General features: G+C 37.0%; 2 protein-coding genes and 2 long non-coding RNA genes across 6 annotated transcripts; 1 reads left to right on the top strand and 3 right to left on the bottom strand.

The window, feature by feature from the left end:
- Window positions 1–117: 117 nt before the first annotated feature.
- Window positions 118–982, bottom strand: LOC124186649 (adenylate kinase isoenzyme 6). Its single transcript, XM_046578521.1, has 3 exons — window positions 850–982; window positions 622–773; window positions 118–464 (listed from the first exon to the last, which is right to left on the bottom strand). Exons 1-3 carry the CDS (start codon window positions 890–892, stop codon window positions 129–131), a joined length of 531 nt encoding a protein of 176 aa, XP_046434477.1. The 5' UTR covers window positions 893–982; the 3' UTR covers window positions 118–128.
- A 195-nt stretch (window positions 983–1,177) lies between these two features.
- On the top strand, window positions 1,178–2,669 carry LOC124186651. Its single transcript, XR_006871705.1, has 4 exons — window positions 1,178–1,192; window positions 1,246–1,865; window positions 2,243–2,338; window positions 2,420–2,669. It is a non-coding gene; the product is annotated as an uncharacterized LOC124186651 (long non-coding RNA).
- Window positions 2,660–3,465, bottom strand: LOC124186650. The gene is made up of 2 exons (XR_006871704.1): window positions 3,247–3,465; window positions 2,660–2,930 (listed from the first exon to the last, which is right to left on the bottom strand). It is a non-coding gene; the product is annotated as an uncharacterized LOC124186650 (long non-coding RNA).
- Window positions 3,466–5,047: 1,582 nt separating this feature from the next.
- On the bottom strand, window positions 5,048–9,612 carry LOC124186645 (protein GOLM2-like). Of its 3 annotated transcripts, XM_046578514.1 has the most exons (6): window positions 9,149–9,612; window positions 7,789–8,080; window positions 7,497–7,575; window positions 6,839–7,018; window positions 5,863–5,955; window positions 5,048–5,764 (listed from the first exon to the last, which is right to left on the bottom strand). In XM_046578514.1, the coding sequence occupies exons 1-6, from the start codon at window positions 9,313–9,315 to the stop codon at window positions 5,667–5,669; spliced, it is 909 nt and encodes a 302-aa protein (XP_046434470.1). In that variant the 5' UTR covers window positions 9,316–9,612; the 3' UTR covers window positions 5,048–5,666. The 3 variants fall into 3 exon arrangements, with proteins under 3 accessions (XP_046434470.1, XP_046434472.1, XP_046434471.1); XM_046578516.1 differs by lacking the exon at window positions 6,839–7,018 and having other exon boundaries at window positions 5,049–5,764; XM_046578515.1 differs by lacking the exon at window positions 5,048–5,764 and having other exon boundaries at window positions 5,930–6,222.
- Window positions 9,613–11,935: the final 2,323 nt, after the last annotated feature.

Genomic DNA, 11,935 nt, shown 5'->3' with positions numbered 1-11,935 from the left:
AGAGCCAAGGATCTCTGATGATTGTAAATAAAATTATAGGATACTATTTGCTAGTTAGATCATTGCAATAGTCTCAACAACTAGTACCTTGGGGGAAAACAATTTTTATGTTACACAAAAATTTCGATTTATTTATTGTCAATTTTCCACTGCTCAAGCCACTGGCATATCCTGTTTACATTTTGCTCCATTTCTTCAGGTGTGTTGCTCTGCAATTCGTGAACTATTTCATCCCTATACGAGGCCTTGGCTTCCTCCAATATCGTCTGAAATATCTCGCAATCAATGTTGTCTTCGAGTTTCTTACCAGTGTAACCCCTCGCCACCAATCTGTCGTATAATATAGTGTTGTCTGCTCGCAGCACGAATACAATATCGAACCAACGTTCTGGGAAGAATTCTGCACCGTGGTAATCCACGATTTTTCCACCCTCCTGCATCGCCGGTTCCATGCCATCCAGGAGCTGCTTGCAAACCCAAAGAAAATACACAAATGTGTTGAAATTTTTCGTTCGAGATGAGAATTGGAAGAGAAAATTAAAGGCAAGGTGAAGTCTAGAGACTAATTCTCCAGAAAAACAGAACTTCAAACAAATGGAGTCCAAAGGGATTCGAAAATACCTTATCCTCGTCTAAAACAGGACATCGATAAACCTCGTCGTACTCCTCCAGGCATTTGTTTTCAATAGCTAACTTGCTCACTTCTAGCCACATTAAGCCTGATCTTTCCGCGAGCAGACGACACATTGTGCTTTTCCCGACACCCGGGGTTCCTGTAGTGAAAAATTCATGACATAAACAGAAATCTAAAAATAAGAGATTATGAGCTTCGACATTAGCCGGAATTACCTGTGATCAATATATTCGGACCTGGGCGATTTGAACCGTTCATTTTGTCCCTAAATTGATCAATTTTACCATGTGGAAATGGTTTCCTCACCCCTGTTGGACGCTCACGCTGAATCAAATTGTCGCGTGTCCCTTAACCTGTCAGACACGCGTGTCGGCGATCAGCTGTGCTCGGTTTTTTCCAGCTATTAGCGTGACGTGATTGGTCAAAAACTATCATATAAGAAGATATGGTGTGCTTCTGCGCAGCTATCGTAAAGAACAATTGCGTGCCCCGACCATATGACGGCCATCCTGAATTTTCAACCGATTGTATTCAAGATCATTTAGCGCACAATTTAAAGTAAATATCGGTGGCAACTCTCCAACATGGTATATAGCGGCGTATATTTTCAGGATGGCTTCGATACGGTCAGCGCAGAACGAGACGAAAATGCGCCCGCCGGAAAAACACTCCTAATCTTTTCGCATGATGGGTCAAACATTTCTTGGATTTTGGTGGGGATTTTTGCAAGGGAGGAAAGTTATGCCCTCTAATCGGTGTTTCAAGCAGTTTAGGAAAGAATTCGTTATTTCCCGTGAGATTATATTGAAATCGACGTCGGTGGCTGAAGAGCATAAAAGAGGTTAGAATGCGGATATGAGTCCGTTCTCGAATCTTCGTCTACAAATTCTTTTGTGCACAGTGGTTGGCTTGCACGTTGCCGCGTTTTTTGTCAGGCCGATTTTCTCTCCGAAAAAGAGCAGCAAGGAAGATTCGAGGCTCAGAGTGCAGCCGGACTATTTGAACCTAGCAGAAGACAGAGAGCTAGAAACGCAACATGCGGTGCGTGAGGATCAAGTCAGCTGATCGTCATGAGGATTAGGAAACGTAGACCTATTCTCAGGGGTGAGATATTCCTCGTTATTGTACTGGGAACTCTTGGCGGTTTCTACACCTATAATTCTTTGCTTCGTACAACACTCGGGCAGAACAAGGAGCCAAAAACCACACCGGACGCGACTGCTGAAACATAGTAAGTTTCGTCGTAACTAACCGAACTTAACCTAATTCAGTTACCTGAAAGATTCTCGAGTTATTGGGTTATACTCTTATTTCCTAAAATTGAACATGAAGATATGAAGAAAATTACTATTCGTCATCTTTAAGAAATATGAAGTGGAAATTTTTCCATGTCTTTTTGTGTCGGTAAACTTTATACAAAAACATAGTAAGTATATATCAACAAAAATTTTCATTCGGTTATACCATTGGGATACGAATCAATAAAGATACAGTATATTTGGGAAAAATTTCCAACTCTCAAAATATTCCTGAATTTTTAACAGGGCTGAAAGTTATCTTTACCAATGCCATTTATCGATTTTACACGAGTTTTACACTCATTTTTAGAAACATGTTGGAGCGGTATAAAAAGTTTGTCAGTGGACCAACAGGCTTGTTGGCAGCTGGAGTAGGTCTAATGACTGGTGTAATACTGGGATGGAAGTAAGTGAAGTTTAATGGTATTATTTAATTTGACTTTATTCAGTAATCAATCTCATTTTCAATCATAAATTATTTCTCAAGGTGGGGCATTTCACCGATTTTAAGGAAACGGAAACGAGACCAAGCCGAAGAATTTGCTGAATATATATTTCAAGAGCGTTTAAAGAAAAGTGGAGAAAATGTACAGCAATGAATATTTACAATCCAAATAGAATGTATAAATTTAAATACCACCTTTTGAGGTCTCAATTCGTTGCTGTGTTGAGAGAAGCAATGGTGTTAGGTGTATACTTGATTAAATAAATAAATAAATCATAGAAATAGGATCTTACATAGTTTTATCTTAACATTTGTCACAATTATTCTATGTACCTGGCAAATTACATTGTTTAAACTTTCTCAGTAATCGTTCTAACGCGAAAACGCTGATCGACTAGTAGTAATATTGTTTCGTTTATACATGCAACTGTTCCGTTACTCTTCGCGGTATTTTAAATTCCAAACTGGCACGAATTGGAGAACTTCTTTCCATTCAGTAAAGTATAGAATACCTAGACCTGAAGCGGCACCAAAGGTCATCAACGTAGGTACCCTGGAACACAACGATGCGAGAATATTGAGATCCACAATTGTTGCTGCAGTGACATTCTTCACAGGTCCAATGATGTCAATGGGGATGAAGTTAGGTTAGGATCGAATTTGTCGAGTTACATAATACGGCTTACGTAAATATTTTACCAGAAACTTGAGACAATTGTTATTCCTTTTGATTACCAGAGGTTAATCCGGCTGAAGAAAAAAATAATACCGATTCTCGAAACGACAATTGCTCAATAATTTATGAACAAAAAAAAAAAAAACTAGATACGATAGCAACTTTTTTTTGATCGGAATTTTCTGTTCCTCACCATCTGCTTAGTTGTTCAACGTGTTTTCTGCCGAACATTTTCAATGGTCCAACAGGCATTTTGGCTAATCGTTTACAAAAATAGGCAGCCCACTTTCGTCAAACTTCAACCGAAGGACCTAATAACTTTAGTCAGTTGGGGTTAGCGGACAGTCCGATTGATGTTCAATACCACATACCCGTGTTCGTAAACTACAGTTGTTATAGTTCCATAGTTGAGGCATCAGATAGCGCAACGCAACCAAGAGCGGCACTCTCTGCGGCGCAAAACCAAAAAGGCGGCAGACAGAGTTTGTCACTACGCGACGATCGAGTACGAACGTTTGTCATGTTGTACCATTCGCTATATAATGATAAAGTGCATTTATTCTAATTCTAATCAACGTGCATTGATTTTAATATACCGCAACAGTAGAATATGACAGTGGAAAAATTTCAGTGGTGGTAGAAAAAGAGAAAAGCAGCCGAGCTACTGAACGGCGGCGATGTTCACTCGCCTTACGGATTTCGCCGGACTCATTTCCCCGTAAAATTGAACACCAATGTCGTGAAAGAGCTCTGTAGAGTATATTTACTTAAGGTAATAACTATATATTTGTGTTTACCTCAAATCTAAGAACAGATCGTATTATGGTATTTAAATTTCAGACGCGTGAATGTCTCTTCGCTTGCCTATCGCAGTTTAAACTTTAGAAAATATAGCGAAATGCTGACAAGTTAATGAACGTTAAAACTTTTCTGTAGTGCAGAATCCACAGCGATTTATAGGGTATTATTGTAATAAATCGCCTCAACGGATAAAAACTTACCTGATTACTGCTTAAGCACAAACCTGCTTGGATTGAGACCAAACGGGCGGTGTGAAGTGTGTTTATAAAGTGGTGAACAATGATCAACGCAATCAGTTGTTTACGTTCTTGTTCATCCGAATTGTTGCGTTTGGTGAATACCGCGGTGAATACGTTGGTTAGTACGAATAAAAGTGGATTTGTAACGTTTTCTCTGACGTATTGTGCACAATGAGTAACAAAGGTACGAACACGCGATCTGTAATTTACGCATATTTCTTTCTTTCTCCCGTGACAAGTCGAGTTCTAACATGTTTTCTTCATTATTTTAAAATTGAAACGGACTAAATGTCATTTGTGTGTGTACAACGAAAGTGCGTGATTAAATTACAGTGAAGTTTTACGATCTGACAAAACGCCGGCGATTGAAACGACGCGTCTTATTGTTGATCACGATGATTAGTCAACTTGATGCAACTGCAGATGCAGAAAAGCAAGGTGTGTTGATATTTTGCAGGCGTTCAGCAATGAGTAAGTCCCTCATTACACATACATAATAATTATTACGTCTTTTGATGAACAAAGCACCATATTTCTGCAAAAGTCGTTTTCATTGTTTCCTCATATAAGCAACTAGGCATTTACTGAAAAGAAACAAAAATATCTGCTACCTGTTCTTAACGAAATTTGCCTTCAACAAAAGAATGTTCATTTCTTTTCTAATCGATGAGTTTAGAATAATGAATTTCCATTAAACGAATGTTACTTTAGTAATGTGAAGTCTTGGTACTTGTTTCGAAATACAAAATTTCTACAATTAGTGGCTTGAGAATCCTCAAGTTCACAACAACTCTTAACAAAATATACAAACGATATATGGAAACTTTTCATTTTTATAAATGCCAGTCAGTTTTTTCAAATTACCTTATAGATCCTCTTCATCATCTAGAAACTCACTATAATTCATACGGTGAAGTATGAAAAAAAAAGAACACCAGTTTTTTTTTAGCAATTAAACATTTATAATGTATAACTCGATTATATACAAAACTCTGGACAGCTGAACAGTGAATTTGTCATAAAATACACGTCATCTTCATAGTTAATATACTTATATGTGTATCAATACTTTGCAGTAAAACGGTCGCAAGTTACTGTATACCTTGCTTATACTTTACAGTGAAAAATAACATTTAAATCCGTGCCAACAGTTGTCGGATTTGTAAAGTAACGAGTAAAAGTGATTCCGATTTCTCTGGGATTCCGAGACCTGCTCTTCTCGCGCAATCATTGACTAACAGAGATAAAACTAGGGTCATTTTCGGAGACTTACTTTGCTTAGTAATAACTATTACCCGACTACAGCATGTCGAGTTAAATACTTACATATGTAGTTAAATTGATATGAGATTAGAGGTTCCAGATGTTGTTTATGCATTGAAGTAGCATGAGGCTGGAACATTAAGATCTGCCGGCTATCATTTTAAATTTGAGTCGACTTGGCGCTTACAATCAGATCCCCCCTTAGTAAGCTTAATCGTTATTCGTGTAGGTATGTATCGTACGATGTGTTTTTATTACCAATTACCATTCGATGGATTATTCTGACCTAATTTATTCTTCTCATTCTAATTTAATTTCCTGCCTGATCCGCGTCCAATTTCGATCCTTGATTTTTAAGGTTGTCTTCGTCTGCTGCCTCTCCCCCATCAATATTTTCGTCAATTTGATCTTGTTAAAAAATATTTTCAATTAAAAACTTGAGATCGATGGACGTCAATTGAAGAGATGGATAATCCATATAATTCTGAATGATTATTTTTACTTACCATCTATGCGATCGTTGCCAGCATCTATACCGTTCTGTGCATCTTGATTACCGCCGTTCTGCGTTTCGTTGCTCAAAATTGGAGTTTCTGGTGCTGGAAATCATTCGGTTATACAATTCTACTAATCTATAATGAAACACGAAAGGTGCTGGTTTTTCTTAGTCCAAATTTTAATTGCATCTATATTTATGTACATATTTTCACATGTACGTAAGCATTTGATTTTGATTTTTCTCCTGTGGTTTATTTTTTTTTGTTTTATTCGACGTTGTATTTTTTAAAAAACTAAAGTCCTGGTCTTATTACAGCAGCTTATTGGGCCAGTTTATTATCTTCGTACTAATCAAACTGCACCAGTATCTACGAAAAATCAAAATACGTTTAGTGTTTGTGATTTACGTGCCAACGATTCGGTACTGAAGCAACACAGAGAATGTTGAAAAAATTAGAAAGTTTTGGTGCATCAAATCTACCGCTATACTGCTACGCTCATGCACAAATGATTCGTTGTTGTTAAGTCTCATTTTAAAATGATCGGGATATTGTAAAAAATCAAGCATACGATGATAACTTTGAAAAACGTGACAAGGAAGAAAAGAAAATCATCATCGCATTACAAACCGAGGTGAAATTTTTCTCTGCATAAGGCCGTGCAATATTTTTATCCAGGCTTACAGAAACTTTCAGAATAATTTAAAAAAAAAAAAAAACAGAAAGTCGGCTTGAATAAAATTAAAAATCTATTTCAATAAAACGACGTTAGACTGAAAAAAACATCACCGAAGAATGCAGTTTGGCGAAAAGAAAAGTGAAAAGCGTTATTTGCTGAAAGAAAGGCAAAAGCAGAAATCGTTTGATCTTTAAGCAATTTTCATCTCGGTGAAGAAACAGGGCGATCACGGTTGAGGGATTTTATTTTCAATGTTATTGAATCTGGCGTCGGGTGGTTAGTATTCTTCCTCGCATCAGATTATACCTTTGATCATCGTGACCGAAAGTCGAGGGAGTTGCCGCACGGCACCCGGCGGATCTCGAGGAAGAATCGGAATGCCGTGGTACAAAAGACCTTGCTGACCCGGGTTCGATACCTTCACTGCGCCCTCGGGAACTGGTCCCAAGTTTGGTTTACTTGGTGATACAACCCTTGGCGGCGATACTAATAAGTAAGGCAGATTCCGTGTAAAAACTTGAAATTACTGTGCGGCTAACGAGCGATGCGATGATATCTGGCCCCCCCCCCAACCAACCAAATGTTTTTTACACTATCGAAGTTCTGTCTCGCACCAAGAGCTACGTCTGTTTAGAGAAGTTGGAAAGATCGTTGAATGATGAACGGGAATCAATTAGCGATCGATGCAGTATCTACTAGAGTTCGTTAATTTTTTTATTTGCAAAACTTCTTTACACTCTTGTTTAAATTTCATGCAAAAAGCCAATAGCAAAACGACATGCGGTTTTTTACCCACTTTGCTAATCAAACGACACGTCGCAACTCAATAGGCAATACCGTAATTTAGTAAAAAAAATTATTCACAAGCCAATGTGACGCTGGACAAGTTGAACGAACCAAAAATAAAAAGAAAATCAAACAAAACACTTGTCAAAACTTGGCGATTCTCACGCGCTGAACTTACCTTGCGACCCAGGACTGGACGGTTTACTGTTTCCTGGTGAATTTACGGTCAGTTTTAACTCACTCAACTGATCTCGGGCCTAAAACGAACGATATTTGGACATCTGTTGTTGATTCTTATTCGTTTAAAAAAAATATTCCACAGAATGCGTTTTTTTCCAAATGATTTGGCAGATAGTAAAAAGTCGAGATAAACTTAATAAGAACATTCGGCGTTTGAACGGCGTTCGGTTGACCGATTTGATTGTAACATGCGACAAGTCGCTATAATATTTTTACACGCATCTACTTACTTCTTCCAATTCACTTTGCAGTCTCTTAATATTGTCTTTCTTTTCATCAACCTCTTTCGTCAAGGCGTCCTTCTCTACTCTGAGAGAATCCAAAGTGGCTTTTTGTGTGATATCCACTTGTTTCTGAGATTCAAGCTCCGTCTTGCACATCATCTCACTGTCTTCTTGCTTCTTTTGCAAAACTTTCTCTTGCTCGATTTGGACGTGGAGCGACGCTACCATCTCGTCGCATCTCTTGTATCGCTGCTCCAGAGAATTTCGCAGCATCGTGCATTGATTTCTGTCCTCTTCGCTGAAAATCATCACACAAGAGCGATTAAAACTTATTTTTTTTTTTTATTCCATTAATCCTTATACTTAGATACATGGTTTCAAGTTTTGGGTAAAGTATTATTGTTGCGATCAGAAATATGTTATTGATTCTAGCGACCAGCCGTAGTGAAAAGAATTGGCATGTATGTTAATATAAATTCACGAGGTTGAGGTTGATCGTCAAGTTGAAACGACGGTTGACTTTTGGAATTAAAACGCTATATTCGTAATTTTAGAGTCGTCTAAACACTAAAAAAAAAAAACGAAAACTTGTCTCTTTCAAAGTCAGTTGAAATTTGTAAAATGGTGAATCTTTTCCTACGTTTCGTTACGAAAACCTTATTAATTTCAATCTAGTTTGAATTTGAGTTTTTGTAACACCGTGTTTTTAGATGTGGTACTCGAAAAAATTTCAACTGTTTTCATTAGTATACAATACGACTTGAATTAATCATACAAAAAATTGGTGAAATGTTTTTGAAACGCGTAATTGCGGGAGTTTTAGTGACGTCACTTATCACTAGCCAATGAGAAGAGACGGCGGAACGCGGGACTATTTTTCATCGCCGTTTTTATTTTCGAAGCAAGAGGTTGGGACAAGGTATTCAAACTTGTAAAAAAAACAAAGAAAGAAAAAAAGAAACGACAACGGAAACACGAACAACGCGTTCGAGATCCGAGTGGGAAAGTCAAGTATTACTTAACGGAATTTACAATTTATGCAACGTATAAATAAATATTCTCGCAAAGATAACGTGCTGGAAATAAGTTATCCGACCGCAACTGCAATATCTGCCAATGCGTATGAAATTTAATCCCTTTGTTACAGCGGTTTCTTTTTTTTTTGCAAATTCGCGTAAAAATAATTTCTCCTTTTACACTATCGCCGGTAATAGCTAATACGTGGCACGAAATGTGGCAGTGAAGAGAGAAAAAAAAAAAACTGCTTGAAAAACGTTACTGATGTACGTACGTACATCACAGGATGTGTCGATAAGTTATAATCGCGATACCTTATCAACGCTTTACGCAGATTCATAAAACCGACCTGGTTTTCAATTGGAGAATAAGGTCGTCGATCTGTCGAAGAAGTTCCGCATTTTCCGTCGAAAGCGTCCACCAGTTACATACGAGTAAAAAACACGCGAGGACCAAACCGCCCACCAAAAGTGGAGGGCACCGACCACCACCAACCCTCATACCGTCGAATCCCATCGTTCGATTATTTTCCCTGATTAATTAAATTCACCCCTGATTAATCCGGGAATAGTTATCTGCGATCTGGTTGGACGGTAAACGGCATCGACGCTGAGACGGTGATTTTTTTCGAGACACTTGAAGCTCCTCCGCCCTAACCTACAGTTATAACTGATTTGCTCGTTCTTTAGGCCTTTTGTTTGATCAGCTTTTCGCCACGTCTAACCTCTGCGGTTTTATACGTCAAACTGTTGTGGCTCTTACACTCGTGAAATAAGCACCACGAATTACCCGGGTCAATGTAGACGACGTAAACTCAACGCCAATCCTAACCTTACTTTTTTATAACGCCAATGGTAAGAAGGCGACGGCTCCCTTCCTTACCGGTTAAAGGTAAGACTCTTTATAATCGGTTGGAGTTCTATTCGCGTTATATGCTCTTTGCACGCCTTGTTTTGTTTTATATTATCCCGTGAATCGTAGGTTATCAATAATTGGGATTTCTGGAATAGGGTAAGGACAGTTGTGATCTTATATCTAGTAAGGAACTATGTTTAGTTACACACGGACGAGTCTGTTGGTAAGGACGGAACTTTTACAAGTAAGAAACTTCTATTCGACAATATTAATTTGTTGGGGATCCTAATTCTCATCATTGATCAAATCTCTATATTCGATCAAAATAATCGAATATGACGGGAAAAATTCATTACCTTAGCTTCCAATTTATGTATACGAAAAACTCTTGTCTCGGTTACCGATGATCATTTTATCTTAAGAGTTGAATTCTGACATTCGGCATATTTACCGTTTTACGGTACATTCTCTTTTTTTTTTATCGTTGACAGAGAGGTTTATAGTTTTGCATACACGTGGCAGTCGGTTCAATTGTGTTTTGATTAACAATTTTACACGTTGCCAGCAAGATTTGGAAACAACGACAAGTCGGTATTAATTAAATCATTGCCGGCAAGTTGTTGAAAAAATTATTATCACGCTAACAAAGGAGATTAATTGAAAAGTTATAGCTTTCATTAATCAATAACTGTTATAAATTTTCACCAGCTTTAATTGTGAGTAGCAAAAATCTATACGTATAACAGATTTCACTTGAAATTGAAAATTTCTCGAATTAAAAATTCTCAAACACTCGCGTTATACCTTTGAATGTATTTTTTTTTTTCTCATAAACACAGAAAGACGTCTACTTTCAAAGAGAGCCCAATTAATCGCGATTGAATCGACGCGCACGCATATAGCGCTAAATAATTCGTTATAAAAATCTCCCATCGATGTACGAATTAAAACGACGCTCCATTTTTTACAGGCTCGGTTGGATCCAGGAAATTTTTATCGATATGAACCAATAATTACGTCTATATATGCAGGCACGTAACGTGATACAAGGTAACCGATACAGGCTGTCGACACGGACACACACGCGTTTAATATTACACTCTAAATCTTGGCATGAGAGTATGTGGCTAATTACATTTCCTTTTTGGATCAGCCTATCATTAATACCGATCGTTAAGTAATAATTGATTATTCGAAACCCGACGTTGTAATTTTTATAAAGCGATAAACGGCAGGTAGGCAAAAATATATTCATCCTTTACGATGCATGATATAATTATCCTGCATTTACTGCCTCCTTCGTCAAACAAGTGTGAGAATTCAGGCTGTTGAAATAGTTGAAAATGTCTGACACTAAAGTACTCGAGTACAAAATAAACCAAGTATTTCTAACACGCGGTTGTGTGGAGTTGTCTTTTTTTTTTTTTATTATTACTCGTATTAAACGATCGAGTGAATAATTTTTTATTAAATTTCCTTGCAACCATTTTATCACTTTGCAAAATTTTCGTATTTACTCGAGAAAGTGTCGAAGCCTTAGCGTTGAATATTTACCTTGAAGGTGATTGATTTTTTTTATTTGTAACGAAGAGTTTTGTGTGTCGTTAATTAAATTTGTTTTCATTCCACCTCGGTGTATTTCGATTTGTCGTTAAAACATTATTTACACATCGGTTTATCGAAAGTGATCGACGAGAGAGGACAGTCGGTATAAATATTTAATCTGATGCATTCGACAGTCGGAAAGTTTAAAAAAAAAAAATAAAAAAAAAAAAAAAACACTATCAATATTAATTTTACTTTATTTTCATTTCAATGGCGCCAAAGAATATCGATAACTTCATTAAAGCTGTTCAACAAATTGCAAGTCATTGGGAAATATTTTTCATCTTCTTCTTTCAATCTCGCGATTAAAAAATTCTGTGCCAAAAACTTCGATCAGTATTTGTTTTTTTTTTTTTTAATCGTCGACGTTTCGACGTTGAAAAATACGAAAGAAATATATTACAAAAAAAAAAAAAAATTGTAGGAATGGCAAATTTGGACAACAATCTATATTTCTCGGATATCTGTTGTATTTTTTTCAAAAATAACAACCACAAGCCTCGATAGTTTTGATACAACTTCTCTTAACTTCTTCTTGATGCTAGGAATTTGTTGCAGTATTTCGATTTAAAAATTGTAAATGCTTTATGCCGCGGCTGCGACATACAGACCACACATTGCTTTTGTCTACATGTATGTATATATATATATATATATATTATATACATATATTTAT

The sequence above is a fragment of the Neodiprion fabricii genome, chromosome 7, assembly GCF_021155785.1.
Source record: "Neodiprion fabricii isolate iyNeoFabr1 chromosome 7, iyNeoFabr1.1, whole genome shotgun sequence".
In the NCBI taxonomy this organism is placed as follows: domain Eukaryota; kingdom Metazoa; phylum Arthropoda; class Insecta; order Hymenoptera; family Diprionidae; genus Neodiprion; species Neodiprion fabricii.
Note: the sequence above shows the minus strand (reverse complement) of the source record. Positions and strands in the feature narration are given on the sequence as shown.

Coding starts and splice junctions, on each gene's coding strand:
- LOC124186645 (XM_046578514.1), bottom strand. CDS start 9,315: ATGGGATTCGACGGTATGAGGGTTGGTGGTGGTCGGTGCCCTCCACTT. Junction 8,081..9,148: donor ATTCTCCAATTGAAAACCAG/GTCGGTTTTATG, acceptor GATGATTTTCAG/CGAAGAGGACAGAAATCAAT. Junction 5,956..6,838: donor TTCGGTCACGATGATCAAAG/GTATAATCTGAT, acceptor AATGATTTCCAG/CACCAGAAACTCCAATTTTG.
- LOC124186649 (XM_046578521.1), bottom strand. CDS start 892: ATGAACGGTTCAAATCGCCCAGGTCCGAATATATTGATCACAG. Junction 774..849: donor TCCGAATATATTGATCACAG/GTAATTCCGGCT, acceptor TTTTCACTACAG/GAACCCCGGGTGTCGGGAAA. Junction 465..621: donor CTGTTTTAGACGAGGATAAG/GTATTTTCGAAT, acceptor GTTTGCAAGCAG/CTCCTGGATGGCATGGAACC.